Source organism: Ahaetulla prasina, chromosome 1 (genome assembly GCF_028640845.1).
Source record: "Ahaetulla prasina isolate Xishuangbanna chromosome 1, ASM2864084v1, whole genome shotgun sequence".
NCBI lineage: Eukaryota > Metazoa > Chordata > Lepidosauria > Squamata > Colubridae > Ahaetulla > Ahaetulla prasina.
Genome location: NC_080539.1, coordinates 72,553,333 through 72,580,103, shown reverse-complemented (window position 1 = coordinate 72,580,103; position 26,771 = coordinate 72,553,333). Strand labels below are relative to the sequence as shown.

Below are 26,771 nucleotides of genomic sequence, written 5' to 3'. Positions count from 1 at the left end.
CAATACATTTTATAAATAAATAAATTTTATAAATAAAGATAAAAAAGAGAATTCAGCGATTTTTGTCTTTTTTTCCTTTAACACAACTACTTGTTTAAGTGCCTTGTTAATAGAAGGGAATAAAAGCACTTTACATATATTCAGTACTGAAAGATTTTCTCAACAAACAAAATTCTTGAAATCAAGCCAGAAGCACATAGATATGAATCACCACAAGATGGCACAATGAGAAAAAAAATCCTCCATGCTCCCCACAGAATAAACCAGGAGTGTGCAACCTTGGCAACTTGTGGACTTCAACTCCCAGAATTCCTCAGCCACCCTTGGAATAAACCAACTAAGGATGTTCACTCTTGTTCTTTACATGCTAACTCTGCTTTTAAAATACTAAATATTGAATCCCCTACAATTTTTTCTCCTAGCTTACATTTTTTTCTACCATATCAGTCCATACATCTAAAATCCTTTGGAGGAGCTACCCAGAGTGTGAATATTGTGGGGATACAGCCAAAGATTTACACTTCCATGTTGTGGAAATCCAGAGTTTTGCCACAATTATTCTGGTTAGACTTTATTTTCTGCATCAAAGTAAAACAATGCCAGTGATAAAAGGCTTTGCCTAGCGGTAAATCTCAGAAGTCAAGAGCTATTCATCAATAACACAAAGGCCACAATTCCACTCATGAGATCTGCATAATTTATATTCAGTGCCCCTAATTTATTCAGCTAGCAATACAGAATCGGGGTTTATATGGCAAAGACTGCAGATAAAAAACAACAACAAAGGACTGAGCAATTGGAAACCACCCGCTGGTACATGGGTAACCTGAATATCCTAAGGCCTCATAATTTATGAAGGCTGAAAAGATGGACATGGTATCAGGATTTAATTGTGAAAAACCATTTTGAAAGCATTCTGCAATCCACGCCTCCAAATGGATTGCAATTTTCATCATCCAGAACCAGCAGAGTATGAGCACAACATATCTGTAGAGCATTTGTCTGTGGGAAGCACATTCTTTCTATTCTATTCTATTCTATTCAGTTCTATTCTGTTCTATTCTATCACTATTTATTTAAATTACCACCCCTAACTGAGAGTGTGATGTAGGTGCTTGCATTAGACCAGTGGTGAAATCTGAACTGGTTTACTACCGGTTTGCTGGCTGCGCATGCGCACCAAACGTGTGTGCATGCCTAGTGCACACCACACACCAAATGTGAGAGGCGCAAGTGCAGTGCACGCCAAAAGGAGGCATGGGGTAAGTAGAACAGCAGGCGGGGGGCGGGGGTGATCAGCTGTGGCGAACGATTTTCGGAGCCTTTTTTTTACCTTTTAAAAACATTTTTTTACAACCTATTCACCTGAATAGGTTGTAAAAAATGCTTTTAAAAGTTTTTTAAAAAGGCTCTGATGATTGCGTGCCACAGCTGTGATCGTCAGAGCCTTTTTTTTTACTTTTAAAAGCATTTTTACTATAGGTTCCAGAGAACCAGTAATAAAAAAATGTCTAAAAGGTAAAAAAAAAGTTCCAACGATCAGCTGAGCGATGCACGATCTTCAGAACTGTTTTTTTACTTTTTAAAGCATTTTTAACTACTGGTTCCGGAGAACCTGTAGTAAAAAAAATGCTTAAAAAGTTTTTTAAAAAGTTCCAATGATCGCACGTCGCTCACCTGATCATCAGGACTTTTTTACATTTTTTACTACTGGTTCAGTGAACCAGTAGCCTTTTTTACTACTGGTTTGGGCGAACCGGACCGAACCAGAAGCATTTCACCTCTGCATTAGACTCTAGGAGAACCAACTTCAGGACCCCCTCAGCCATAGCAAGTCATTGAGGGACTTTGAGTCACTCATAGACTCTCTCCCCAACCTACCTCACACAGAAGTTGTGAGGAAATGGGAGGAGGATACACCATGTTTGCTGCCTTGAGGGAAAGATAAGTTATAGATCTTACACATAAATTAAACATAGACTATTCTCAACTCTGAATAATGTTGAACCTATTGATTAGCGGGGTCACCTGTGTCCTTCACATTGGTTAGTGAAATCCCAAACCGTGGGTTTAGTTCAGCATGCAGAAAGTATCTGTAAACAACGAGGGAAGACAAATTATGAAAACGCAAAAGAAAAAATGAAAACGTGACAGAAAAAAAAAATACATAGTTGGGAACCTCGTTGTAAGAATAAAGGTATTTTCTAAGAAAGAAAGTGAGAGAAGCAGGAATAGTAATGTTATTTATGACCTTTATTTCTTTTTTATTTGCCTTTCTCAATAGCATAAAACGATGCTGGAATTTACTTATAGTTATTGCTGGTTGGAATCTGAGCAATGCACAGAATGTTTTTTAGCAAAATAAAACTGGGAAAGAAATAACCCACAACAATAACTGGAGATTAATAGAAAAAAACAGATGATGGTCAAATCTTTTGACACTCTGAATGGCCCTCTCAGGCCTCTAGCCTTTGCTTTCTCCTTTTCCACCTCTTTCAAAAGCATAAATCATACAAAACACCCTGTCTTTAATTAAACTAGTTCAGAAGAACAACTGTTTACCCAAAATAATGGAAAGTGTATTTCCCCCAAAGATGCCTTAGCATTCCCCGCCATCGTCTTCTTACTTTTTTTCAAACACTTCTTCCTCAATTCTGGGAATGAAAAGAGAAATGCAACTCTAGGGACAGTCCCACAAACATCCCCTTGTTTGTCACGCGGTGCCTCCCGGGTAGTCATACGATGTCTGTGGCAATGGCCAACACTTTGGAGAATTCTTTTTTTTTCCTCAGCAGAGAAGGTATGGGAGCTTTGATCCGTGTCCCAATTGGATTCCCATTATCTTCGATGAGCACCACGTTGTTAGAATCAAACCGGGGAGTCATGCGAGGCCCTGGAAACTTGCACCCAACAATTAACGCCTTTTTCTTTTCCCCTTTGATAGCCAGAAGAATTCGGTCACCCACTTTGCCCACTCCGTTTTTGGTGTAGACGTGGATACATTTTGGAGGCCGGTGATACGGCGTGTTCCCCAAGGTGCTGTTATCAACCACTCGCACACGAGTCAACTTCTGGATATAACTGCACACATTGCTGAGGCTGATAAAAGAGAAGAGAGAAGTCTCAATAGATCTCCTGGGGACATTAAGTAAGCCAAGTTCACTTCAGGATCCATTTCAAGTACAGGATTCCCTTGTCTCGCCAATCTTGTGCCCTCCAAATGCAGGCCATACGTTTGGGGAAATACGGGGGTTATATTTGGAGGGCAGTAAGTTGGGAAACCTGCCTCACGGTAATCCCCTTCACAATAAAAACAACATTGTGCCAGAAAGTTAAAACCAGCAATGAGGGATTGAAAGGAAACATATAAAAAGATGTTAGAGAAACATGCTACCGCTTTAACAGTGCATATACTGGTAATCCTCAAATTGCAACAGTTCATTTAGTGACCATTCAAAGTTAGAACAGCACTGGAAAAAAGTGACTTACGGCCGTTTTTCACACTTAAAACTGTTGCAGCGTCCCCAGGGTCGTGTGATTAAAATTCGGATGCTTGGCAACTGACTCATATTTATGATGCTTGCTGTGTCCCGGGGTCATGTGATCCCCTTTTGCGACCTTCTGATAAGCAAAGTCAAGGGGGGAGCCAGATTCCCTCAATAACACTTACTAACAACTGCAGTGATTCACTTAACAACTGTGGTAAGCAAGGTCATCAAAACACTCTTAACAAATGCTTCATTTAGCAACAGAATGTTGAGCACAACTGTGGTTGTAAGTTGAGGAGTACCTGTACATATTTGTGGAGAGTGAGAAATGAAGAAATAAAGCACTCATTTCATTATGAAGCTTGATTCTTACACAGAAACTTAACACTGATTAAATATTTATCCGGCAGACTTTTCTGGCATGTACTCTGCTACTCCCTCACCTCCATCCCCATTTGCTAGCATTAGAGAGTTACACAGAGGGGATCTAGCCAATAGAATCAAGTTGTAATCCCACCAGCACTTAGCATGCAGTACCCCCACTTAAAAGCAATGGGACCTAATTTATAAATAGGCAATACACTTACTGTATAGTTAGTACAGCTCTGTACTTTTATAATGAAAGAAAAGGCAAACTGTGAGACTCATTGACTAATTTTTTTTAAAAATAGCTGTACCCATAATTAAAAAGTGTTACACATATTTTTTGAGTTTTAACAGAACAAGGTTTTGGCTCTTAAAATCAATCTATGTATGGCACACTTCCTTTATAAAGTTAAGTCACTTGATTTCCACACACACACCCCCAAGAACTCTAGCTATGCAAGACACACATTTTAATCCCAATAAACTTAAGAATAATTACTTGCTGTTTTAAATATAGTCATTCAATATAGGCATAGGGCCGGGTTATCTATGGGACCGCCTACTGCTACCGAATACCTCTCACCGACCCGTGCGCTCTCACAGAGAGGGACTCCTCAGGGTGCCGTCGGCGCGACAGTGTCGTCTGGCGACGCCCAGGGGAAGGGCCTTCTCTGTGGGGGCTCCCGCCCTCTGGAATGAACTCCCCCCAGGACTCCGTCAACTTCCGGACCTCCGAACCTTTCGTCGCGAGCTTAAAACTCACTTATTCATCTGCGCAGGACTGGGTTAGTTTTTTAATTAATGGGTTTTTAACGAGTTTTTATTATTTATTCTAAATTTTAATTTCGGCCAATTTGAATAAGTTTTTTAATTGTATTTTAATTGTATTTATTATTGTATTTTTATCTGGCTGTGAACCGCCCTGAGTCCTTCGGGAGAAGGGCGGTATAAAAATTTAAATAATAAATAAATAAAATAAATTCTATTTTTCTCTTGGAGTGATTGCTGTGTGAGGAAGCTTTAACGTAGCTCTTTGGATTCAAAGGGCAGAAAGTTATTTCCAAGTGCAAAGAGCATCAATGAAGCCCCAATCAGCAACTCCTCAAAGCAGCTGAGTCTTTTCTATGGGATGCTGAGTCTGCTCTCTCTTACACCAGTGTAATCTCAAGAAAAGAGGCATTTGGTTTCAGGTGTTACCAGCATGTGGATGCATCTTTTTCCATCTGATACAAGATGCTGCACAGCTCCATTGATTAAACTATATCATAGGGTGTTTCATTGTGATTGCACACTGCAGGTAGTCCTTGACTTATAACCACAATAAAGCCAAAAATTTTCCACTGCTAAGCAAGACAGCTGCTAGGTGAGTTTGCGACCTTCCTTTCCACAGTTGTTAAGCAAATCAGTGTGGTCATTAAGTTAGCAACACGGTTGTTATGTGAATCCGGCTTCCCCATTGACTTTGCTTGTCAAAAGTGTGATAACTTGACCTAAGACCCTGCAACCATCAAATACAGTTGCCAAGGGTCCAAATTTTGATTACAGGACTGTGGGGATGCTGCAAGGGTCGTAAGTGTGAAAACTGGTCATTAAGTCAATTTTTCAATGCCTTGTAATTTTGAATGGCCACTAAACGAATGGTTTTAAGTTGAGGACCATCTGTACTGAAACATAATGCAAAACTCGACTTCCAAGAAAGCTGGTCCACAATTGAGACTTCCAAGATTCCCTGGAAATCTCAATTTCTAATATACCGTATTTTTCAGAGTATAAGACACACCTTAGTTTTTGGGGAGGAAAATAAGAAAAAAGCTGATTGGCAGGTGGATTGGCCTCTTGGAATACCCCCAGTCAGCAGTTCTCAGAGGTGAATTTTACAACAGGTTCCTTGGTTGTGAGCTCTGTGCCTTGCTCTTTTTTTGGCTTTTTTTCCCTGCCTCTGAAACTCCTTTTCAGAAAAAACCCTGTTTTATATTTTTTTGAACCCCGAAATAAGCGCTTGGCCTTATTTTCCAGGAGGTCTTATTATTTTGGGGCACGTGGAGCAAGATGGGACTCCTCTTGCCATCTTACCTGATTTCTAGCTCTGCATTTAAATATTTTCAGGGAGGGCTTATTTTCAGGGGGAGGCTTATTTGAGCACATGCGCTCAAAAGCCCAATTGGGCCCATTATCAGGGGATGTCTTATTTTCAGGGAAGCAGCTTATTTTCACTCTGAAGAATATTCTAGGTGACTTATTGGTTCTAAAAAATATGTTTGCTATGAACTGCATCTTTCAAAATACTCATTTGTGCAGAAGACACTTATCTGGCTTCAGGACCTCCAAGTTTTTAGTTTTCAAGGATCACTCCAAACATTCAGGAACAGCCAGCCTTTCTCTCAGGGTTTTTCTCATCCACTAGTGATTCATTACACAAGGGATGAATCACAAATGTCAAGGGTCTTTTGTTCCCTCTTGAACGTCAAGTATTTTGCAGAAATATTTCCCCACACACTTGAAGAGTAGCAACATAATGATAAAGGGGGAAGGGCACATAACTATATCTATCCAAATCTAATGATTCTTTTGGAACATAAAGCTGACGTACTGCATCAGATCATGGATTAAAGAAATTAAAGTACCATCTACTTCAGGAGTCAGCAACCTGCGGCTCTGGAGCCGCATGTGGCTCTTTCACCCCTCTGCTGCGGCTCCCTGTCACTCAAAATATGTATCACAACTGTTAATGTGCGACACCCACCAGCACGTGATTTATTTATTTATTTATTTATTTATTTATTTATTTCGATTTTTATACCGCCCTTCTCCCGGAGGACTCAGGGCGGTGTACAGCCAAGTAAAAATTCAATATATAAACATTAAAAAGAGGTTAAAAAGAAATATTATAATGTGGCCGAAATTTTAAAACCATTTAAAATCTTAAAACATAAAACATATTGAGTTTTTCAACCCCCTGGTAGGCCAACCATGGATAAATCCAAGAAAAGAAAAGTTTCAGAAGAAAACAAAGTTTAATTCAACTGCATATGCTAGTTTTGTGGCCGCTCAAGAAATAGTCAGGGGTTTCTTTTCTGTGGGAAACTGTGGGGCCAAATGGCTCTTTAAGGTTGCAGACCCCGATCTACTTCTAAGCAACTATGTTCTGTGAGGAAGATGGGCAGTTAAGAAGTCAGCCTGAAAGCTTCAGCTTTAAGCAAGCTCCCGAATACAGGTAGTCCTCGATTTATGACCACGATTGAGCCCAAAATTTTTGTTGCTAAGCAAGATAGCTGTTAAGGAAATGTTGTCCCATTTTACATTTTTTCTTGCTACAGTTGTTAAGTGAATCACTGCAGTTGTTAAGTTAGTAACACGGTTGTTAAGTGAATCTGGCTTCTCCATTAACTTTGTCAGAAGATTGCAAAAGTTGATCACATGACTTTGGGACGCTGCATAAATACATGCCAGTTGCCAAGTGCCTGAATTTTTTTATATATATATACATATAATTTTTTAAACAAGCATACATAAAAACATTTTCAATACAAATACAAGCAGTGTGTCAGTTGGTTGGTTACAAATCTTTTTGTGCAATTTCACCATATTCATAACGTATGATTTATATAATTTTACATTTTACCAATCTAATATGTATCCAAGTATTTTGGTCAATTAATCATTTATTTAACTATAAGTATTTCTTCCCTCATTCCGTATAAAATGTTCTAAATTTTATGTTAATTGTATTGCATCATTCATTTCATCATCTTGAATCAATATGTATTTCGACAATTCTTACATTATAAAAACCTTTATCAAACTTCATTAACATGTTTTTTTATCTAACCATTGATAAAATAAATCCCATATCTTATAATATTGTTTATCTTCCTGCTCTCCAAGCGCCGGAATTTTGATCACGTGATCATGGGGACGCTGCAACAGTTGTAACTTTGAAAAACAATCATTACTCACTTTTTTCAGTGTTATTGTAACTCTGGACAGTCACTAAATGAATTGTTTTAAGTCAAGGACTACCTGTACAGGGTTAAATCGCTGGAGAAGAGTCTGTAAAAAGGGACACCTTCCAGTCTCCTTCGACCCACAATCACTTTTTCCTCAATCCAATGTACTTCGCAGGATAACGACAAGAATAAAACGACAATATAAATTGTCACGAACACTTCTGGAGAAAAGCCGGTATAAATATGAAATAAATACCTGAAATTTCGTGTATTTGTTGCCCTGTTTAACTGGGGAAGAGCCAATCCCAGGGACCGATACAAAGGAAACATTGGGATTCCAATTAGAAGCCTGGGTTTAAAAGAGAGGGGGGGGGGGAGAGAGAGAGAAAGAAAGAACAAACAAAAGTTTAATTTTTATTTATATAAATAGAGCAAACTCCTAGGGAAAAGCAGAATTTTTCATTCTGTTATCCCTTGAAAGATCTGATGCTTGCATTGTATTGTTAAGTCACAGCCCCATACTGTCCTCCAAAAGAAATAAATGCAGCAGAATTAATGTGAGACAGTTATACATAACACAATGGTACTGTACTTGGAGTGGGGGGAAGACACTGCAGGGTTGCTTTCTTCAAGGGCACAGATCCTCATTGTCAAGATAACCTTCTGCTTTTACAATTGCTGGTTGTTAGCTGCTAATTGTGGAGGACATGAGTACAGAGCATTGTCATTTAGAACAGCATTTTCTACCCTAATGGTCTCCAGTGGGTTCTGAACTGCTGGTTTTATAGCTATAAAAAAGAAACAAGATTTTTAAAAATTCAAAGAGCTGACACAGATACCCATCCCTTTTGTTATTTACTACTTTTTCAGAAAGAGACTAGCACGAGCATTTTAAGAAAAGTGGGAGCTGCAGAATTTTAAAAACTTATTTGGTTTCAAAACTAAGGGTACGCTTATTTAAGTGCTTTATTTGCAATGGAGTAGTGACATTTCTCATCAGCAATTTAGAAGAAGCTTAATTTTAAAAAAATTAAAATCCCCAAATAAAAACCACCCAATTATACTTCTAGAATAGAAATCCATTTTAGGAGTACAGATAGATTTTTAAAAAACTTTTGGAATAAAAATTGTAATTATTCCCATTCTGATTAGCTCCTTTAATGTAAGTCCCATGAATATGCGTTACATACTAAGTTTATTTTGACCAATTTAATAACTCAACTGTAACTGCATTACTACCAAACTATTTATTTTTTATCCCAGGCACTTATTTTTTTATTCTTGATGGAAACTTTACTCTTTTCCTAGCTTCCCAATACAATGTACAATACCTATCAGAAAGATTTTTTCCAGTTTTTAAGCCACCCCAAAAATATGATTTTTAAGACTAAATTTATGTATGTGCACATATGTGTGGGTAAATTTTTGAGTGTGTGGTAGATTCCTAAGAAACCACAGACTTGCAAGCATCTTTCACATGCATAGAGCAAGATCTGGATCCAAATTACCCATTTGGAAAGAGTGTATTCATAGCAATCAAGGTGATAAGCATTTGCTTACATTTTATTTTATTATTTTATTTTATTTATGGCAGCTGTTCATCTCACAATTCTACACTGGTGAAACATTTAACTTTAAAATTATGTAAAAAAAGTAAATGGACAATCTGCCTTCTAATAATACCCGGGGGGGGGGGGAAATTTACTATCTGCATTCCAATAATATATAGGAGGGAAATTTATCTTCTTCACTTAATCACTGTTCAGTGATTAAGTCTTTTCCACCTGGAAATCTGGAATACAAAGCTTCATGACAAAATGGTACAAAGTAGACCAGACAAGCCTTGTATCAAGAACATGCAAGACTGAGTAAAAATAGCATTCTCTATAAATCATGTATAATTTGTTTTTAAAAACACTGAATAATTACAGTGAAATTATCATGTCCATATTAGAATAATTTTACTTCTGTTTTGCTTCCCTTTTTGCATCTCTGTGTGTATTTATACATACCATATATAAAGTGTATGTTTTGCCTCTGAGGGTTTATTTTCCTAATACCAATTAAATCAGTTTTTTCTTCTTTTTCCCCCCTCCCTCATGATAAAATGGGGTAAAAACTTTGGATATAATATACAGATGGAACAATGGGAGAATATATTTATTTATTTATTTATTTATTTATTTATTCATATTTTTATACCGCCCTATCTCCCTAGGGACTCAGGGCGGTGTACAGCCATATAAAAACACATAAATATACAAAGTAAAACATTCATCTAAAAAACTTATTATATCGGCCAAATAATTAAAATAGACATATAAATAATAAAACCCAGTTTAAAACCAAATCTAAAATTTAAGCATTTAAAATTCACACTGAAATAATAATTTATAAAAAAATGTACCAGTGATATTTGTCACTGGAAAAATAGTCTAAAATGTGTAAAGGTACTTTAAATGTAAGCTAGAAATGTGAACAAGAAGAGGGGAGCTTTTTATCATGCTTGGTGGACCCTGTAAAAAAGCTTTAAAATTGATTTAACATTAATACAGAAGATTTTAAAGACCAATATAAAACAGAGACCCAAAATACTTCTTTGGGGATTCATGGATAAATAGTTGGAAAAACCCCTCAAGGTACTGTACCTTGATTCTTCAGAAAAACGTTTATATGCACAAAGGTGGAAAGATTTGACATTACTTACAATGAAAGACTGGATAATGAAAGTTGTTGGCTGAGATGGCTGAGATGGCAAAACTGACAGCTTTGATCAGAGAACTGGAAGCCCCACTTCTGGACTTTCTGCCTAAAAGAGAAAAAATGAAATTATGATATATGGATATGATAATTAGAATAACAGATTAACAGAGTTGGAAGGTACCTAATCCAACAACCCGCTCATGCAAAAGACCCTATACCCGTGATGGCGAAACTATGGCACGCATACCGAAGTCATATTGGTGGGCATGCAAGCTCAGCTTTGGCATGCATGTGCGTGCCAGCCAGCTAATTTTCGGGCCTTCTGGGCCCACCAGAAGAAGGGAAACAGGGTGTTTCCTGCCTCCAAAGGACCTTGGGGGGGGGGAGCTCATTTTTTGCTTCCCTGGCCTTCAGAGCCTTTTTAGGAATCTGGGGAGCGCATTTCCGGCCTTCCCCATCCCCCCAGAGGCCAGAAACGGCCTGTTTGCCAACTTCCAGTGGGACCAGAAGGCCCGTTTTTTGCTCTCCTCAGGCTCCAGAGCTTCTAGGAGTCTGGGAGGCAATGGTTTTCCCGAGGCCTCCAGGCTGAAAATGGCCTGTTTGCCAACTTACGGTAGGATCAGAAGTTGGCAAACAGGCCATTTCCAGCCTCCGGAGGGCGTCCGGGGTGGGTGGGTTGGGAAAGGCCGTTTCGCCCTCCCCAGACTCCTAGAAAGGCTCTGGAGGCTGGGGAAAGCAAAAAACGACCCTACCGTGCTATTGGGTGTCAGGAGCGGGGTGTGTGTGTGGGGGTTGTGCAGGGGCAGGGCGCATAAAACTATGGGTGTGGGCATGCGTGCACGCGACACCCACCCACCCCCGCTCCTGGCACATGATGGCAAAAAGGTTAGCCATCACTGCCCTATACCATTTCAGACAAACGCTTGTCCAGTCTCTTCTTTAAAACTTCTAATGTTGGAGCATCCACAACTTCTGGAGGCAAGTTTCTGAAGCATTTCAGATATCCCAAATTCTGTGTGATGGGAAACGCCTCTTTACCTAAGTCCTATCATAGAAATAATAGTACAGGTAGTCCCCGAGTTACGGCCACAATTGAGCCCAAAATTTATGTTTTGCTAAGTGAAACATTCGTTAAGTGAGTTTTCTTCATTTTACGACTTTTCTTGCCAGAGTTTTTAAGTGAAGCATTTAAGCATTAGTTAAGTTAGTAACACGGTTGTTAAGTGAATCTGGCTTCCCCAATTGACTCTGCTTGTCAGAAGGTTGCAAAAGGGATCACATAACCCCAGAACGTTGCAACTGTCATAAATATGAACCAATTGCCCAGCATCTGAATTTTGATCATGTGACCATGGGGATGCTGCAATGGTCGTAAGTGTGAGCAATGGCCATAAGTCACTTTTTTCACTGCTGTTGTAACTTCGAATGGTTAAATGAACTGTTGTATATTGAGGACTACCTGTCCTTTTCTGCACTTTTCAACTTTGGCTTTTTCTTTCTGTCTATACTTTTTATTTTTGTCTATTTTTATCTTAATTATTGGTTTTTGTTAGTTTTTATGTCTTTCTTTTAAAATCGAACCATTTCAAAAAATATGTAATTGTTTTTAAGAGATGTTAAAATGCTTTAAATTGTTGTAAAATAACTTTTTTTTTTTAATTTACATTTATACCTCGCCCTTCTCCGAAGACTCAGGGCGGCTTACAGTGTATAAGGCAATAGTCTCATTCTATTTGTATATTTTTTACAAAGTCAACTTATTGCCCCCCCAACAATCTGGGTCCTCATTTTACCTACCTTATAAAGGGTGGAAGGCTGAGTCAACCTTGGGCCGGGCTCGAACCTGCAGTAATTGCAGGCTTTGTGTTCTAATAACAGGCTTCTCTATTGCCTGAGCTATCCCGGCCCCTAACTTTAAAATACCTAGCAAAGATCCATTATCTGAAATTAACATAATCTCAGAAATTAGAATGAAAATTTAATCCTGATCCAATTTAGATTTTTTGTCCTGGGTCATGTTTTAAAAAAAGATCCTGGATACTTAAGAACCACTTTCAATACAATGATATAAACAAAAATTATCCCTGCACAAAATTAGGGGTTAATGCTTCTTTTTTTAAATATAAATATTTCTTCTTTTGTCTTTTCATTCCTCAGTATGTGATTTGCACCACATGCTAACTAAGATGAAGTGTTGCAGAAAATCACCTGCCATGTAAGCATGACAGGCAACATTAAATTATAATATGGTTAATCTATCAAGGCGTAGCATGTTATGCAGGCATGTTGCCTTAACCTGGTTTTAAGGTTTAGCATGTTGGGGGAAATGGATCAAGGGCATTTGGAAGAAGACCTACTCCTTGATTGTAATTTCTTCTGTACTTCTCCAAATGTAAAGTTTTTTTCAAACTGTTAATTTATGACGCTATTACACAGAGAGTCTCTTCTAAAAATTACAGAAGGAACATAAGATAGACAAGAAAAGAGGTATCTGCAATTCTTTGTTATTTAGATCATAATAAACCATTTTTTTCAGGCAGTCCTTGACATTTCATTTTTTTAATCAAATCCACTGATCAAAAATAACTGCTACACCAAGAACTAATTTGTATTTGGAATATAAAGCTGATATGTTGAAAAGTGAGTTTTGACACAAGGCTATTCTCATTACTAGTGGTGTAGTTTTCATGACTACAAATATCACACAATTATTTTCTAACATTAAGTCATAATTGCAGTTGCTTAGCCTCTTATAATCAACCATTTACATCAGCATAAAAGGAAATCATCTGACCGCTCTGAATCAAGAATTGTTATTTTATCTCATTCCCCTTATCTGCTAGGAATGATTTGGGAATAAATCCACTCTGAATTCAAACTAAACTGCTTAAAGAATGGAAAGAAAGGATTTATTTAAGTATGCAGATAGATATTTGGAAAATTACGTAGAACTTTCAAACATATGTTCATCTCTTAAGGCAAATTTGAGGAAGTAAGACCTACAGGCAAAATGGAGGGATCAATCCTTTTCTTACCTGCAAAACCCATAAATCATTTAAAACAGGACTGTCACAGCTAGATTGTAAAGTCAGCCAGTTTGGGAGCAAAATCACAAGATTAGCAAAGATGACAATTCAACAAATATAGACAAAACCTCCCCCATCTCTTAATCCTTTCTGCAAGGTCTCCTCACTTCCACATTGATATTATCTTTGCAAGCATCTGTCAGTTGCTCAAGAAAAACCCTATCCCCAATTATGTCCAGGTATTTGTAAATAACAAAAACACAATGGAAATCATTTTGTTCTGGAGGGACAGAGATGTCCCTAATATGCCAACAGAAGTCAGTGTTACAACACCACTCTATTAAGTACAGCATTTAAAATCCTCAATGATTTCATGCAGGCTTCATGTAAGGAAAGCTGGATTCCAACTAACAAAGCCTTAGAGTCCTCCAAATTATGTAGATGAACACATTGACACAAAGACTAATTTGTATTAGTTGACTCTGCTGCTGAGATCTTTCTGAGAATATTTTTATCTTGATATTTTAAAAAATGTGCAATTACCATACCTTTTTAACATCAATTGCTCTGGCAACAGAATATTTCATGCTTCCTCTCAAACATCTTAACAATTTGAAGCACCTTGATTTTCTCAACTGGAGGAGCTGCATTACTATTACTATTAGTCTTCTAACCATTCCTATTACCATCTCCTCCCACTATGACTCCATGACTGTAACTTTGTTGCTTATATCCTTACGATTTATATTGATATTGTTTCCTGATTGTTTATTTGTACCCTATGACTATCATTAAGTGTTGTACCTTATGATTCTTGATGAATGTGTCTTGTCTTTTTATGTACACTGACAGCATATGCACCAAAGACAAATTCCTTGTGTGTCCAATGAAGAATTCTATTCTATTCTATTCTGAAACCTTGCACCAGGAGTCTCAAAAGCACATGAGAATGTGGACTGATATATTACAGTGCTTCCCAAACTTGGGTAAATTACCCAAACATGGGTACAAGTGGGGGCTTTGGAGGGTTATGACACACAAATGTCCCAGAATACCCCAATATTAATGGGGACATTTAACAGCATCATCTGTTGATCTATTTGCTCGGTATGCAAATTGCAAGGGGTCTAACAGCGGATCCGTGATGGTTTTCAGGTAGGAAAGCACTAGCCTTTCAAAGGTTTTCATGACTACAGATGTTAGAGCAACTGGTCTGTAGTCATTCAGTTCCTTGATGGTGGGCTTCTTGGCACTGGGATGATGGTAGGCGTTTGAAGCAAGAAGGAACATAGCACATCTCTAGTGATTTATTGAAAATATGGGTGAAGATGGGGCCAATTGGTCAGCACAGACTTTTAAGCAAGAAGGAGTTATCTTGTCTGGGCCTGGAGCTTTTCCTGGCTTTTGTCTGTGAAATAGGTCCTGCACTTCCTTTTCTGTGATCACTAGGGGTTTTGAACCCAATGAAATGGGGTCAGTTGTAGGAGGCTTGGTTGTTGTTGGTGTGTCTGAGATGGGGTTGTGGAGATAGGTGGCTGTAGTTTCCTTTCAAACCTGCAGTAAAACTCATTCAGGTCATCTGCCAGTTGTTGATTACCTTCAGCCTGGGAAGGAGGTTTGCCATAGCCGGTGATATTTTAAGAGTTTTCCACATGTTTGCTGGTTCATTTGCTGAAAATTGCTTCTTTAGCTTTTCAGAGTAGCTTCTTTTGCTGCTCTTATCTCCCTTGTTAGTGCATTTCTGGCCTGATTGTACAGCATTTTATCACCTTTTCTGTAGGCTTCCTCTTTGGAATGTCGTAGCTGCTTAAGTTTAGGTGTAAACCAAGGTTTGTTATTACTGTGTATTCGCAAGTTCCTTGTAGGTACACATAGGTCTTCACAGAAGCTGACATATGATGTTACAGTATCTGTGAGTTCATCCAGGTCTGCAGAGGTATCTTTAAAAATATTCCAATCAGTGCAGTCAAAACATGCCTGTAGCTTTAATTCTGATTCCTCCGTCCAGGTTTTCACTGATTTAATTATTGGTTTTATGGCTTTAAGTCTTTGCCTGTAAGCAGGTACAAGGTGAATCATGCAATGATCAGAGTGTCCTACAGCTGCACGTGGTAAAGACCGATAGACCGATTATAATATGGTTATTATATTATAATAACCATAATTTATATAATTATAAATTATAATATGGTTAATCTATCAAGGCATAGCATGTTATGCAGGCATGTTGCCTTAACCTGATTTTAAGGTTTAGCATGTTGGGGAAATGGATCAAGGGCATTTGGAAGGAGACCTACTCCTTGATTGTAATTTCTTCTGTACTTCTCCAAATGTAAAGTTTTTTTCAAACTGTTAATTTATGACGCTACTACACAGAGAGTCTCTTCTAAAAATTACAGAAGGAACATAAGATAGACAAGAAAAGAGGTATCTGCAATTCTTTGTTATTTAGATCATAATAAACCATTTTTTTCAGGCAGTCCTTGACATTTCATTTTTTTAATCAAATCCACTGATCAAAAATAACTGCTACACCAAGAACTAATTTGTATTTGGAATATAAAGCTGATATGTTGAAAAGTGAGTTTTGACACAAGGCTATTCTCATTACTAGTGGTGTAGTTTTCATGACTACAAATGTCACACAATTATTTTCTAACATTAAGTCATAATTGCAGTTGCTTAGCCTCTTATAATCAACCATTTACATCAGCATAAAAGGAAATCATCTGACCGCTCTGAATCAAGAATTGTTATTTTATCTCATTCCCCTTATCTGCTAGGAATGATTTGGGAATAAATCCACTCTGAATTCAAACTAAACTGCTTAAAGAATGGAAAGAAAGGATTTATTTAAGTATGCAGATAGATATTTGGAAAATTACGTAGAACTTTCAAACATATGTTCATCTCTTAAGGCAAATTTGAGGAAGTAAGACCTACAGGCAAAATGGAAGGATCAATCCTTTTCTTACCTGCAAAACCCATAAATCATTTAAAACAGGACTGTCACAGCTAGATTGTAAAGTCAGCCAGTTTGGGAGCAAAATCACAAGATTAGCAAAGATGACAATTCAACAAATATAGACAAAACCTCCCCCATCTCTTAATCCTTTCTGCAAGGTCTCCTCACTTCCACATTGATATTATCTTTGCAAGCATCTGTCAGTTGCTCAAGAAAAACCCTGTCCTCAATTATGTCCAGGTATTTGTAAATAACAAAAACACAATGGAAATCATTTTGTTCTGGAGGGACAGAGATGTCCCTAATATGCCAACAGAAGTCAGTGTTACAACACCACTTCATGCAGGCTTCACGTAAGGAAAGCTGGATTCCAACTAACAAAGCCTTAGAGTCCTCCAAATTATGTAGATGAACACATTGACACAAAGACTAATTTGTATTAGTTGACTCTGCTGCTGAGATCTTTCTGAGAATATTTTTATCTTGATATTTTAAAAAATGTGCAATTACCATACCTTTTTAACATCAATTGCTCTGGCAACAGAATATTTCACGCTTCCTCTCAAACATCTTAACAATTTGAAGCACCTTGATTTTCTCAACTGGAGGAGCTGCATTACTATTACTATTAGTATTCTAACCATTCCTATCACCATCTCCTCCCACTATGACTGCATGACTGTAACTTTGTTGCTTATATCCTTACGATTTACCGTATATACTCGAGTATAAGCCGAGTTTTTCAGCACATTTTTTGTGCTGAAAAACGTCCCCTCGGCTTATACTCGGGTCTATACGGCTTATACTCAAGTTTTTTTTTTAAGCCCTCGGCTTATACTCGGATCGGCTTATACTCGAGTTTTTTTTTTTTCTTTTTCACATTTTACGGACTGAAGCCCTGCCGGTGCAGTGAGAGGCGGGCGGGAGCCGCCAGCCTTCTCAGCTGAGGGAGGAGGTTTCAACCGGTAGGTGCCTCATTTCCCACCCTCGGCTTATACTCGAGTCCCCAGTTTACCCCAGTTTTTGGGGTAAAATTGGGGACCTCGGCTTATACTCGGATCGGCTTATATTCGAGTATATACGGTATATTGATATTGTTTCCTGATTGTTTATTTGTACCCTATGACTATCATTAAGTGTTGTACCTTATGATTCTTGATGAATGTGTCTTGTCTTTTTATGTACACTGACAGCATATGCACCAAAGACAAATTCCTTGTGTGTCCAATGAAGAATTCTATTCTATTCTATTCTGAAACCTTGCACCAGGAGTCTCAAAAGCAAATGAGAATGTGGACTGATATATTACAGTGCTTCCCAAACTTGGGTAAATTACCCAAACATGGGTACAAGTGGGGGCTTTGGAGGGTTATGACACACAAATGTCCCAGAATACCCCAATATTAATGGGGACATTTAATAAGGACTTTATATAAAGGGGTTTTAGATACTGAAGGAAAAGGTTTAACAAGCACTGCTACACTGTATATCAAGTTAAATCACCTAAAGTAGAGGTCTCCAACCTTGGTCACTTTAAGACTTGTGGACTTCAACTCCCATACTTGTGGACTTCAACGCCCTGGGAGTTGAAGTTCACAAGTCTTAAACCCCTGGAGACCCCTGACTTAAAGAACACCTTCCCCCGGAATATTTCATAGATCCTCTCTATCCCACCCAAGAGAACTGTTGTCTCCAGGATAATTCTTTCTCACTGATAGGATGAGTAACAGTTACCTCAACAGTGAACAGATGGAGCTGGCCTCACCTGTTCAATCCTCTACAAAGAAAGAGTGAAAGACAACGCATAATGTTGCCAGCGTAATTGTCTACGAAATTGTATTTCATTTGAAGGTGGAATATTCATGGGAATTATTGTGTTGTCATTGCGACCTTCCCCATAAAAGACTGTTTAATCAGAGATTTTGGATTATTGTTCATTGGATGAACTATTTCCAGTCCAAGCTGTTTGGAGGAAGTTCTGACACTTTTCATATTATGTGAAGCCCACAATGAAAGGGAAATTTAATTCACAAAATCCATCTACATTGAGTAGTTCACTATGTATGCACTGACATTAAGTTCTGGGAAGGACCTAGTGTCGAAATTTAAAATATAATCTCAGTGCTCATCCCAACCCCCATCAAAATCTCGGTTCACAATTCCAAATCTGTGTCTACCCCTTTTGAAATGGCAATAACACTTAGACTTATATATCATTTTATAGTAATTTACATCCCTCTCTTAACAGTTTAGAGTTGGCATATTGTCCCCAGCAATCTGTATCCTCATTTTGCCGACCTTGGAAGAATGAGTCACCCTTGAGCTGGTCAGGATTGAACTCTTGGAGCGAGCAGTTAAGTTAGCCTTCAGTACTGCATTCTAACCACTGCGCCACCACAGCTCTTACTGCAATGCAATCACTACTGAAGTCACAGATTTCATTCATTTCAGACCCACAGTATCAGGAGGCTCCATGCTAGCTACCTATATATTTTGCTTTCTTTAAAAAAATGTCATTTTGTTGTTTTAATTTCTTAGCATTGGATGAAATTTACAGGCAGAGTGGCTCATTTTGGAAGTTTTATACATTACAAGTTTCAAAAATAGCCATTCCCATTTAAGTTTCCCTCAAAAAATAAAAATAAAACAAATCCAACCCATCAGCATCCCTATATTCTGAGGAGGTAATAATTATGAACTGACCTAGAGTTTGTCCTAACTAAGCTGCTGAAAATTCAAGTTGAACGTAAGCACAAGGAAGGGAATCAAAAAACGGCCATAACGTCTAAGTGGAAGAAGTATATCAAATTTCTTGGGTATTGGAGCAAATTAGACCAATTTCAATAAATGTTCTTTAATTTTCAAATCAGGATTTCATGGAGAAAGAAACATGATTACCCCCTTTTTTTAAATATAAGTTTTAATAACTGTTGGATCTTAAACCTTAAGTATATTAAATGGACATGTGGCAGATCTGATCACAAATATTAGATACACGGCTTCAGTTTGTTCTTTTTGTGCTTCCGGTTGTTTCTTGAGAATCATAGAACAAACTTCTTTTAATAGATTAAAGTTATTGGGAAAGACAGAGCCTTCCTGTTTCTTAATCATACATAACATTCCACAATGCAAAGGATGTAGCTCAGATGTTTTGAAAAATGCACACATGATGTTCTGATCAATGTAACAACTGTTTCTAATTGCTAAAGTCTTTTTTGAGAATATAAGAGTGCACAAGAGTTTAGCTTTGAAAAATTGATCAAATAATATTCTGCATCAAAGTCATATTATTATAGCAAAGCAATGAGGTTTTATATATCCAAGTAATGTGTAATTAAACTGAAAATAATGTAATTTAAAACTCAATTGTCTCTCCATTAAGTTTCTAACAGCCTTACCTATGCTGCCTTCTGAAATGTTTTACAAATGGAAACAGAACCACAGGGTCCCATTACATTTCTTTACATCTATTTGCAATCTGGTTGCAATTAGTCAATCACACTGACAACAACAAAAAATAAGATCGGTACTTGAAACCAACTTTAATTAACTGACTGAATTAAAAGAATGCAGAAGATCTAATTAATTTCAAATGCATTGATAACAGTGATAAATGCCTCAAAAAATTCTCTTTGAAAATATTGGGACAAGAGAGTCACAAAGTTGTATCAAGACAGGTTAATATCTAGGCCACTTCAGAGATGTTGATTTTGTAAACGTTGATACAGTAGTAACTTTGAGTTTAATTTTCTAACATATACAGTATGTGACAAGATAAGACTTAAGAGGGTTTTTTTGTTTTTATCATCTCTTCTACTGTTTTCATTATGTGAGGGGGAAAAGAGAAGGGAACTGTTATTTATATGAATAAACTGTATTTTTCAGCATATAAACCACACTTTTTCCCTCCTAAAGAGGGTGGAAATATTGGTGCGTCTTATACACCAAATACAGCCATTTTTGGCCTCCTAAAACTCGTCCCATAGCAGGGTGCGCAGGGGGTTTGGGAGGCCTGCAGAGTGCTCCTGGGGGCTGGGGAGGGCAAAAAAGCCCATTTTTTGCAAAAACGGGGGCATTTTGCCTCCCAGCTCCCAGGAGCACTCTGCAGGCCTCCCAAACTCTCTGCGCACTCTATTTTTTGCAAAAATGAGCAGAAAACAGGCCTGTTTTTGCAAAAAAGGGGCACAGTGGGTTTGGGAGGGCTGCAGAGTGCTCCTGGGAACTGGGGGACGGCAAATATGGGTCCATCACCCAAAGGGGATTCCTTGACTTGAGAGTTTGACGCAAGTGTGAATACAGACAGTTGTCAACCTACGACCACAACTGAGCCTAAAATTTCTGTTGCTGAGACATTTATTATGACATTTCTTGCCATAGTTGTTAAGTGAATCACTGCAGTTATTAAAGTTAGTAATTCCAGTGTTAAGTGAATCTGGCTTCTCAATGGACTTTGCTTGTCAGAAGGTCACAAAAAGTCATCACATGATCCCGGAACCTTGCAACCATCATAAACATGAGTCCGTTGAATTTGGATCACACAACCATGGGGATGCAGCATCAGTCATAAGTGTGAAAAATGGCCGTAAGTCACTTTTTTCAGTGCCATTGTAACTTCAAACAGTCACTAAATGAATTGTTGTAAGTCTAGGATTATCTGTATAGCCTCAGTTCATATTTCCAAAGAAAATGAACATTTATTAAAGAAATATCATAGGTACTTGTTATTAAATATTCTTGAACAGTCCATATTTGCTTATTAAAGATGTGCACATATATTAGAGCATATTGTCTCCGAGGACACAGTAGACAATCCCTTCTAAGGCACCAGTCCTATCTAGATTCACTAAGTGCTTTCGTAGTTTTAATCTGCTACCCACTTATTCAGAGGAACATTTTTAACTGACCAAAAAGCTTATTGACCGAATTTAAAGAAATGCTTTTGAAACAGCCCTAATTAATAAATCAGGTTGTGTTCTCCACTGAGAATCTCTGATCTAGCAAAACCTAGGAAAGAGTTTTTGTTGATTTGCTATTTCCTTTCCACTCTTCTAAATCCTTCTCCAGAATACTTCATAGAATTACTGGTAAGAACCACTTAGGGGAAAAAAATCCCTACTGCAGCTGACAAAAGCCTGCACAGGATCAAGCAACCTAACTATCCTTGAAGAAAAGTAATTGCATATAGCAGATTGCACAGTAGCAGCACTTTGGATTCAAAGGGAAGCCAGCTGGATGGGGAATTCTGGGAGTTGATCCACACAGTTGCCAAGTTTGAAAAATACAGCCTTAAATAAAGTGCATCTTTTCCGGAGTTTACACTGCAGTTGTGGAAGGTTGTCCTGAGAGCCTGGGATAAGACTCAGCTGCTTTAAGGAATTGTGGACAGGTGCTACACCTGTGGTGGTGAAACCTATGGCTCACCCAGAGCCCTCTCTGTGGGCATGCATGCCATCGCCAGCTGCTCTTCTGGTTTCCGGTGTGCATATGCACGCCAGCCAGGTGGTCTTCATGGATGCTGGAGTACTGGAAAATGGTCTGAGAACAGCTTGAAAAAAGGCAAAAAAACCAGACCGTTTCAGGCCGTTTTTCTAGATGGTTTCTAGCCAGTTTTTTGCCAGTTTTGGGACATTTTTCAGGGCAAAAACGGCCTGAAAATGGCACGAAAAAGAGTCCAAAAACGGCCTGAAAACAGCCCGAAAAATGGCCAATGACAGGCATGCGTGCACCGGCTAGCTGGTCTTCCGGTTTCTGGCGCTCCAGAGTGCCCACATGCACACACACGCATGCGCGTTCCGGTTTGGGCATTCGGTGCCGAAAAGGTTCACCATCACTGTGTTACACAATGCCTTCTTCTCCCTTCAGATCTGACGTGCTACACAAGTCCTGTGGCATATGATGAAATCAAAAGCACAACTGTCTAGAGCAGGGGTCTCCAACCTTGGCAACTTTAAGCCTGGCGGACTTCAACTCCCAGAATTCCCCAGCCAACTTTGCTTAAAGCTTTGCTTGTCCGCCAGGCTTAAAGTTGCCAAGGTTGGAGACCCTGGTCTAGAGTCCTAGACTATCACAAATAACAGAAACTTCAGACAGAAACATGCATTTTATATTTATAAATCTAGGACTGTACCCTGCAAATGCTGAACCGGTATTCACATGCATAGCAGATAGCACAGCAACGTGGCAAGAGAGATTGTTTCCAGGTCAAAACGAAGGACCTCGGTTGGCGGTTCCCTTGGATAACCCTTAAGAAACATTAACCTAAAATTAATCCACGCTATCGATTTGTTCTGCAACAACAATATGCAACCCAATTGCTTCCTCAAATTGCAGAGTGAGAAATTATCTTTCAGACAAGACAACTTTTCAAGGCTCTGGCTCATATTAATCTCTTCTCTAGAAACACTGAGGGCTTCTGCCAAGCCGCAATCTCAGCTTTAGATCCCGGCAGCCAAGACCAAATATTATTTTTAACCTAGAATTGTTTAACATAAAAACAATACCTCTGGATCTCAGCAAAGTTTGGAGGATTCTGCAGGGGTGAGGGGAGATTTGGGGACAAAATGTCCACTGTCATATAGCTCATAAGGCTTCTGTCACTGAGTCCATCAATGCCTCCCTGTTCTATCAGCTCATTGGCTGGAATCCTCATAACTCACTTCAACATGTCACTTAAAGGCCCTGCCCACCTGCATTTCTCCACAACCTCCACTTCCTCCTTGGCCACCTGACATTGCCCTTATATCAACCCAACTCATGAACAAAGCAATCTTTAGTTGTCCGTAGCTGTACTGATCAAAACGGAGTATTGCTTCCCTTATTTCAACATTGCTAAATAATAGTCGCAATAGATTGTATAACGCTAGTTAGACTTTGTTACCCATTATCTTAGAGGAGAAATCAAGTGATCAACTGTAAGAGTTGTAACTAAGAAACACAGAATCTGCCCCTTGAGGTTTTTTCTTTTTAATTTATTTTTTAATTATTGATATTTTTCTTTTATTTTTCATTATGATGGTTTATTGCACAGTCAGTCAAATGTTCAGACTGGTTTTGGCATTAACTACCTACCTTCCCAAGTTATTATTTTTTATTTATTTATTAGTTTTTGTCAGACGATAGACGTGAGCTTATCTCAAGCTGTATAAAGTCAGTTACTTATGACTGACCCACTAGCTCCACTGGAAGTTGGTTCCAAGCTTCCACTACTCTTTCTGTCAATACTCTCTAGCACTACCTCCCTTTCAGTTTGAGATTATGCCATGTTCTTGATTTTTACTGAATATTGAAAATACTGCCTTCTAGAACCTTATTCACACACAGCCTTAATATATTTAAAGGTTTTGTGTCCTACCTTTTCCCTTCTGTCGTCCAAGCTGGGGAAGGGCCTTCTCTGTGGCAACTACCTGACCTTCGGACCTTTCGCCGTGAGTTGAAGACCTACCTATTTATTTGCGCAGAACTGGCATAGAAATTTTTAAAAATTTTTTTAGCAGTTTTAATATTCTGATTTAATTATTTGGGGTTTTTATGTTTTTAATAGTTTTAAACTGGCCTGATGTTTAATCAGATTTTTATAATTGTTTTTATTATGTATATTTGCATTGATTTTATTTTGGCTGTGAACCGCCCTGAGTCCTTCGGGAAAAGGGCGGTATAAAAATCTAAATAAACTAAACTAAACTAAACTAAACTAAGCTGTACGTATTTCTAATCTCTCCTGATTTCTCCTGACCGAAGAATATTGTAGCCACCACTGTAGGCTTTTTAATCCCCATGAGCACGTCTCCTAGACTCTTTTCTTATATGCCTCCCATTTTTAACACAAACTTCTCTCCAAACTTTCCAAAGGGAGAATTATCCTCCACTATTTGGGGAAGAAGGGAGTATATTAAGGGGCTAGCCCATCTTAACAATATTCTGAAATCTATTTCCACTTCAATATTTAAAAGCTCCTTCACTGCAATTGGATAGTCCCCATTGCTTATTCATCCATTCCTGTATTCGCCCAATTCAATTATTGCTGTCCCTTACAGCAAGGGAGAGAGAGTGGTTACCCAAAAGCTGGTCCATTTCAGTTATCTCACCCCCAAGACACAATCACGGCAGGATTGCCTCCCTTCCCTGGGTTCTATTTCTGTCACAGGGTTGGTTGCTATTGTGGGAGTAAAATTAGGGGAGACCCCACCCCAACTCTGTTGTCTTGAGAGGAAAAAAAATGGGATACCCACAAAGTAAATCTAAACACTGGGCTATGAGTCTTTGAATTTTGTAGATATCACTAAGCTTGTATAATTGTTTTCTACAATAGTCCTCATTTAGCAACCACAATTAAGACAATTAGAAATTTGTTCATTAAGCAACACTAAGTCACTAAGTGAAACAACAACTGTACTTATCTTACTTCAGTTTTTCTTTGCTTTACAAACCTGCAAAGAATTAGTTGTAAAGTTACTTTTTTCATCCCCATTGTAATGGCAGATGGAGGGCTACCTCTACTTTTCATGTTAAATGTACATAACAATTAACTGTTAGACTATATTTAATGCATGTCAGAAGCTTGTGAAAGAAAGGAAGAGTTTCTTACCAATCTTTTGTTTAGAGTTAAAAAGGGAAATCTTTAGTTGCTATTAGATTTGATGCCAGCAAACCTTAATCCATCCTACAGTTTTTCTTTACCTGGATATTTGTTTTCTTATTTCTATTTTCATTATCTTTACCTTTTCCCTCCTCCCATGAAACACAAAGCAGGTAGATATAAAGAAAAAGTTACCATTTTTCATACCTTCCTAAACTACTTCTCCTGCTATCCCAATTTTAAGGAAAGAAAACATGGGTAATGCTATATCTGTCAGAACTTTAAAACTGAAGCATGAATATGAAATCTTAGCAAGAGCTATTAAGTCATTAACATTATTTCATCTCATATTGGATACATGTGATGATCATGCTTAAGGTATCCAGAAGAATATTGTTACCAAAATTTGATATTCTGTTTTTGTTAATTTTGCTACTTTTGTTACTGTAGCTTTAAGAAAAGAAAAAAAAACCCAGACAGGTTCTTTGTCCTTCATGTTTGATCAGCTACTTTTGGCTCTCCAGGTATAATTGTCACTTGGTGCCCTATTTCTCTTTCCGATAAAACCATTGGTCATGGGTATCTAATCTACAATCCTGGATGACCAGAAAGAAAGAGAAAGTTTCCCATCCATCTTCTTTTGTGAATCTTTTTAAAATGGGTAATAGGTCATCCTACAGCCAAAGCAGACACTAAACGTGCTTGCTACAGGATCCAGATTAGCTTTGCAACAACTTCAAGCCCTGGGAATTGGAATTAGTATATTAAGGTCTTCAAAAAAAGAAAAAAAAAGATATCAAATGTTACCAAGTGGAAAGTGTTATCGGGATATAAAGAGAGTTGCCTATGCTATAGTTCTCCAAATTCCATATTTTAAAACAAAGCATTACTACTTTTTGTCCGATCGGCAAATTTCCTCTACACCTTTATTTGGGAGAAACCTCCATGAAACTTGATAGGATTTTGTTTTCAGTAAAGGATAGAAACTGCTGCAATTCCGAAAACACTGATGGAAAGGAGACCCTCAAGCCTGACCTGGTTTAATGCCCCTGAACTGAATGGATTTACAATACAGGATTGCAGTCTTATTCCGAAAATCTGTTGGATCTCGGCATTTACTGTCTAGCAAACTAAGACAAGATCCCAGCCTTCTGGATCCTTTAGAAGGTTTATATTCGAAATGGCAAAGGCACTTCCGCACGAGTAAGTTGTATATATAAATGTTTTATTTGCAAATAAGATCTTTTAAAATCGCACTAAAAGGCTGCAATGCTACTCAAGGCGATCGCCCTGTTTTTCCAAGCCCGAGTGGTATTCAAGGCTGTGTGGTGCAAAGGAGGCCGCCTTCTCGAGATTAAGGCTGCAATGGCTAAACCCATTTGTTGGGGGCCAGGAGCGAGCCTCGCACAACTCGTGGGCTTTCCTTCCAAGCATACGTATATACGACCGCGCTGCATGGCCTAACTTCTTTTTTCTTTCCATCACTAGCACGAAGCCCCCGTCCTCATCTTAAGTTATGCCAGCCCTCCGGCTCGAAGCCGCCTGGAAAACAGGGAGCCGCTCCCACCCAAAACGACTCCCCCCCACGTCCTCCTTTCCCAACCCCCCCTTCACTCACACGGTCTCCGGGCCAGAGGTTCTTCCGAGCACGCAGGCGCAAAACAGCCTTTCCAGGAGAAGGGGAGGAAAAGGACGCACATG

The 26,771-nt window shown here is 38.4% G+C and overlaps 1 protein-coding gene across 4 annotated transcripts; it reads right to left on the bottom strand.

The window, feature by feature from the left end:
• Positions 1 to 2,235: 2,235 nt before the first annotated feature.
• Positions 2,236 to 26,771, bottom strand: MRPL14 (mitochondrial ribosomal protein L14). Of its 4 annotated transcripts, XM_058192157.1 has the most exons (5): positions 26,689 to 26,771; positions 10,509 to 10,610; positions 8,394 to 8,589; positions 8,058 to 8,150; positions 2,236 to 3,099 (listed from the first exon to the last, which is right to left on the bottom strand). In XM_058192157.1, exons 3-5 carry the CDS (start codon positions 8,447 to 8,449, stop codon positions 2,736 to 2,738), a joined length of 513 nt encoding a protein of 170 aa, XP_058048140.1. In that variant the 5' UTR covers positions 8,450 to 8,589; positions 10,509 to 10,610; positions 26,689 to 26,771; the 3' UTR covers positions 2,236 to 2,735. The 4 variants fall into 4 exon arrangements, with proteins under 4 accessions (XP_058048140.1, XP_058048227.1, XP_058048047.1 ...); XM_058192244.1 differs by lacking the exon at positions 8,394 to 8,589 and having other exon boundaries at positions 26,689 to 26,753; XM_058192064.1 differs by lacking the exons at positions 8,394 to 8,589; positions 26,689 to 26,771 and adding an exon at positions 22,623 to 22,669.

What these genes read in the sequence shown, in the direction of transcription:
- MRPL14 (XM_058192064.1), bottom strand. Translation starts at nt 22,654, where the DNA reads ATGCATGTGAATACCGGTTCAGCATTTGCAGG. An exon ending in TCATTATCCAGTCTTTCATT is followed by an intron (nt 8,151 to 10,508) that starts GTAAGTAATGTC and finishes TTTTAAACCCAG; the next exon opens with GCTTCTAATTGGAATCCCAA. An exon ending in ACAAATACACGAAATTTCAG is followed by an intron (nt 3,100 to 8,057) that starts GTATTTATTTCA and finishes CTCTTTTATCAG; the next exon opens with CCTCAGCAATGTGTGCAGTT.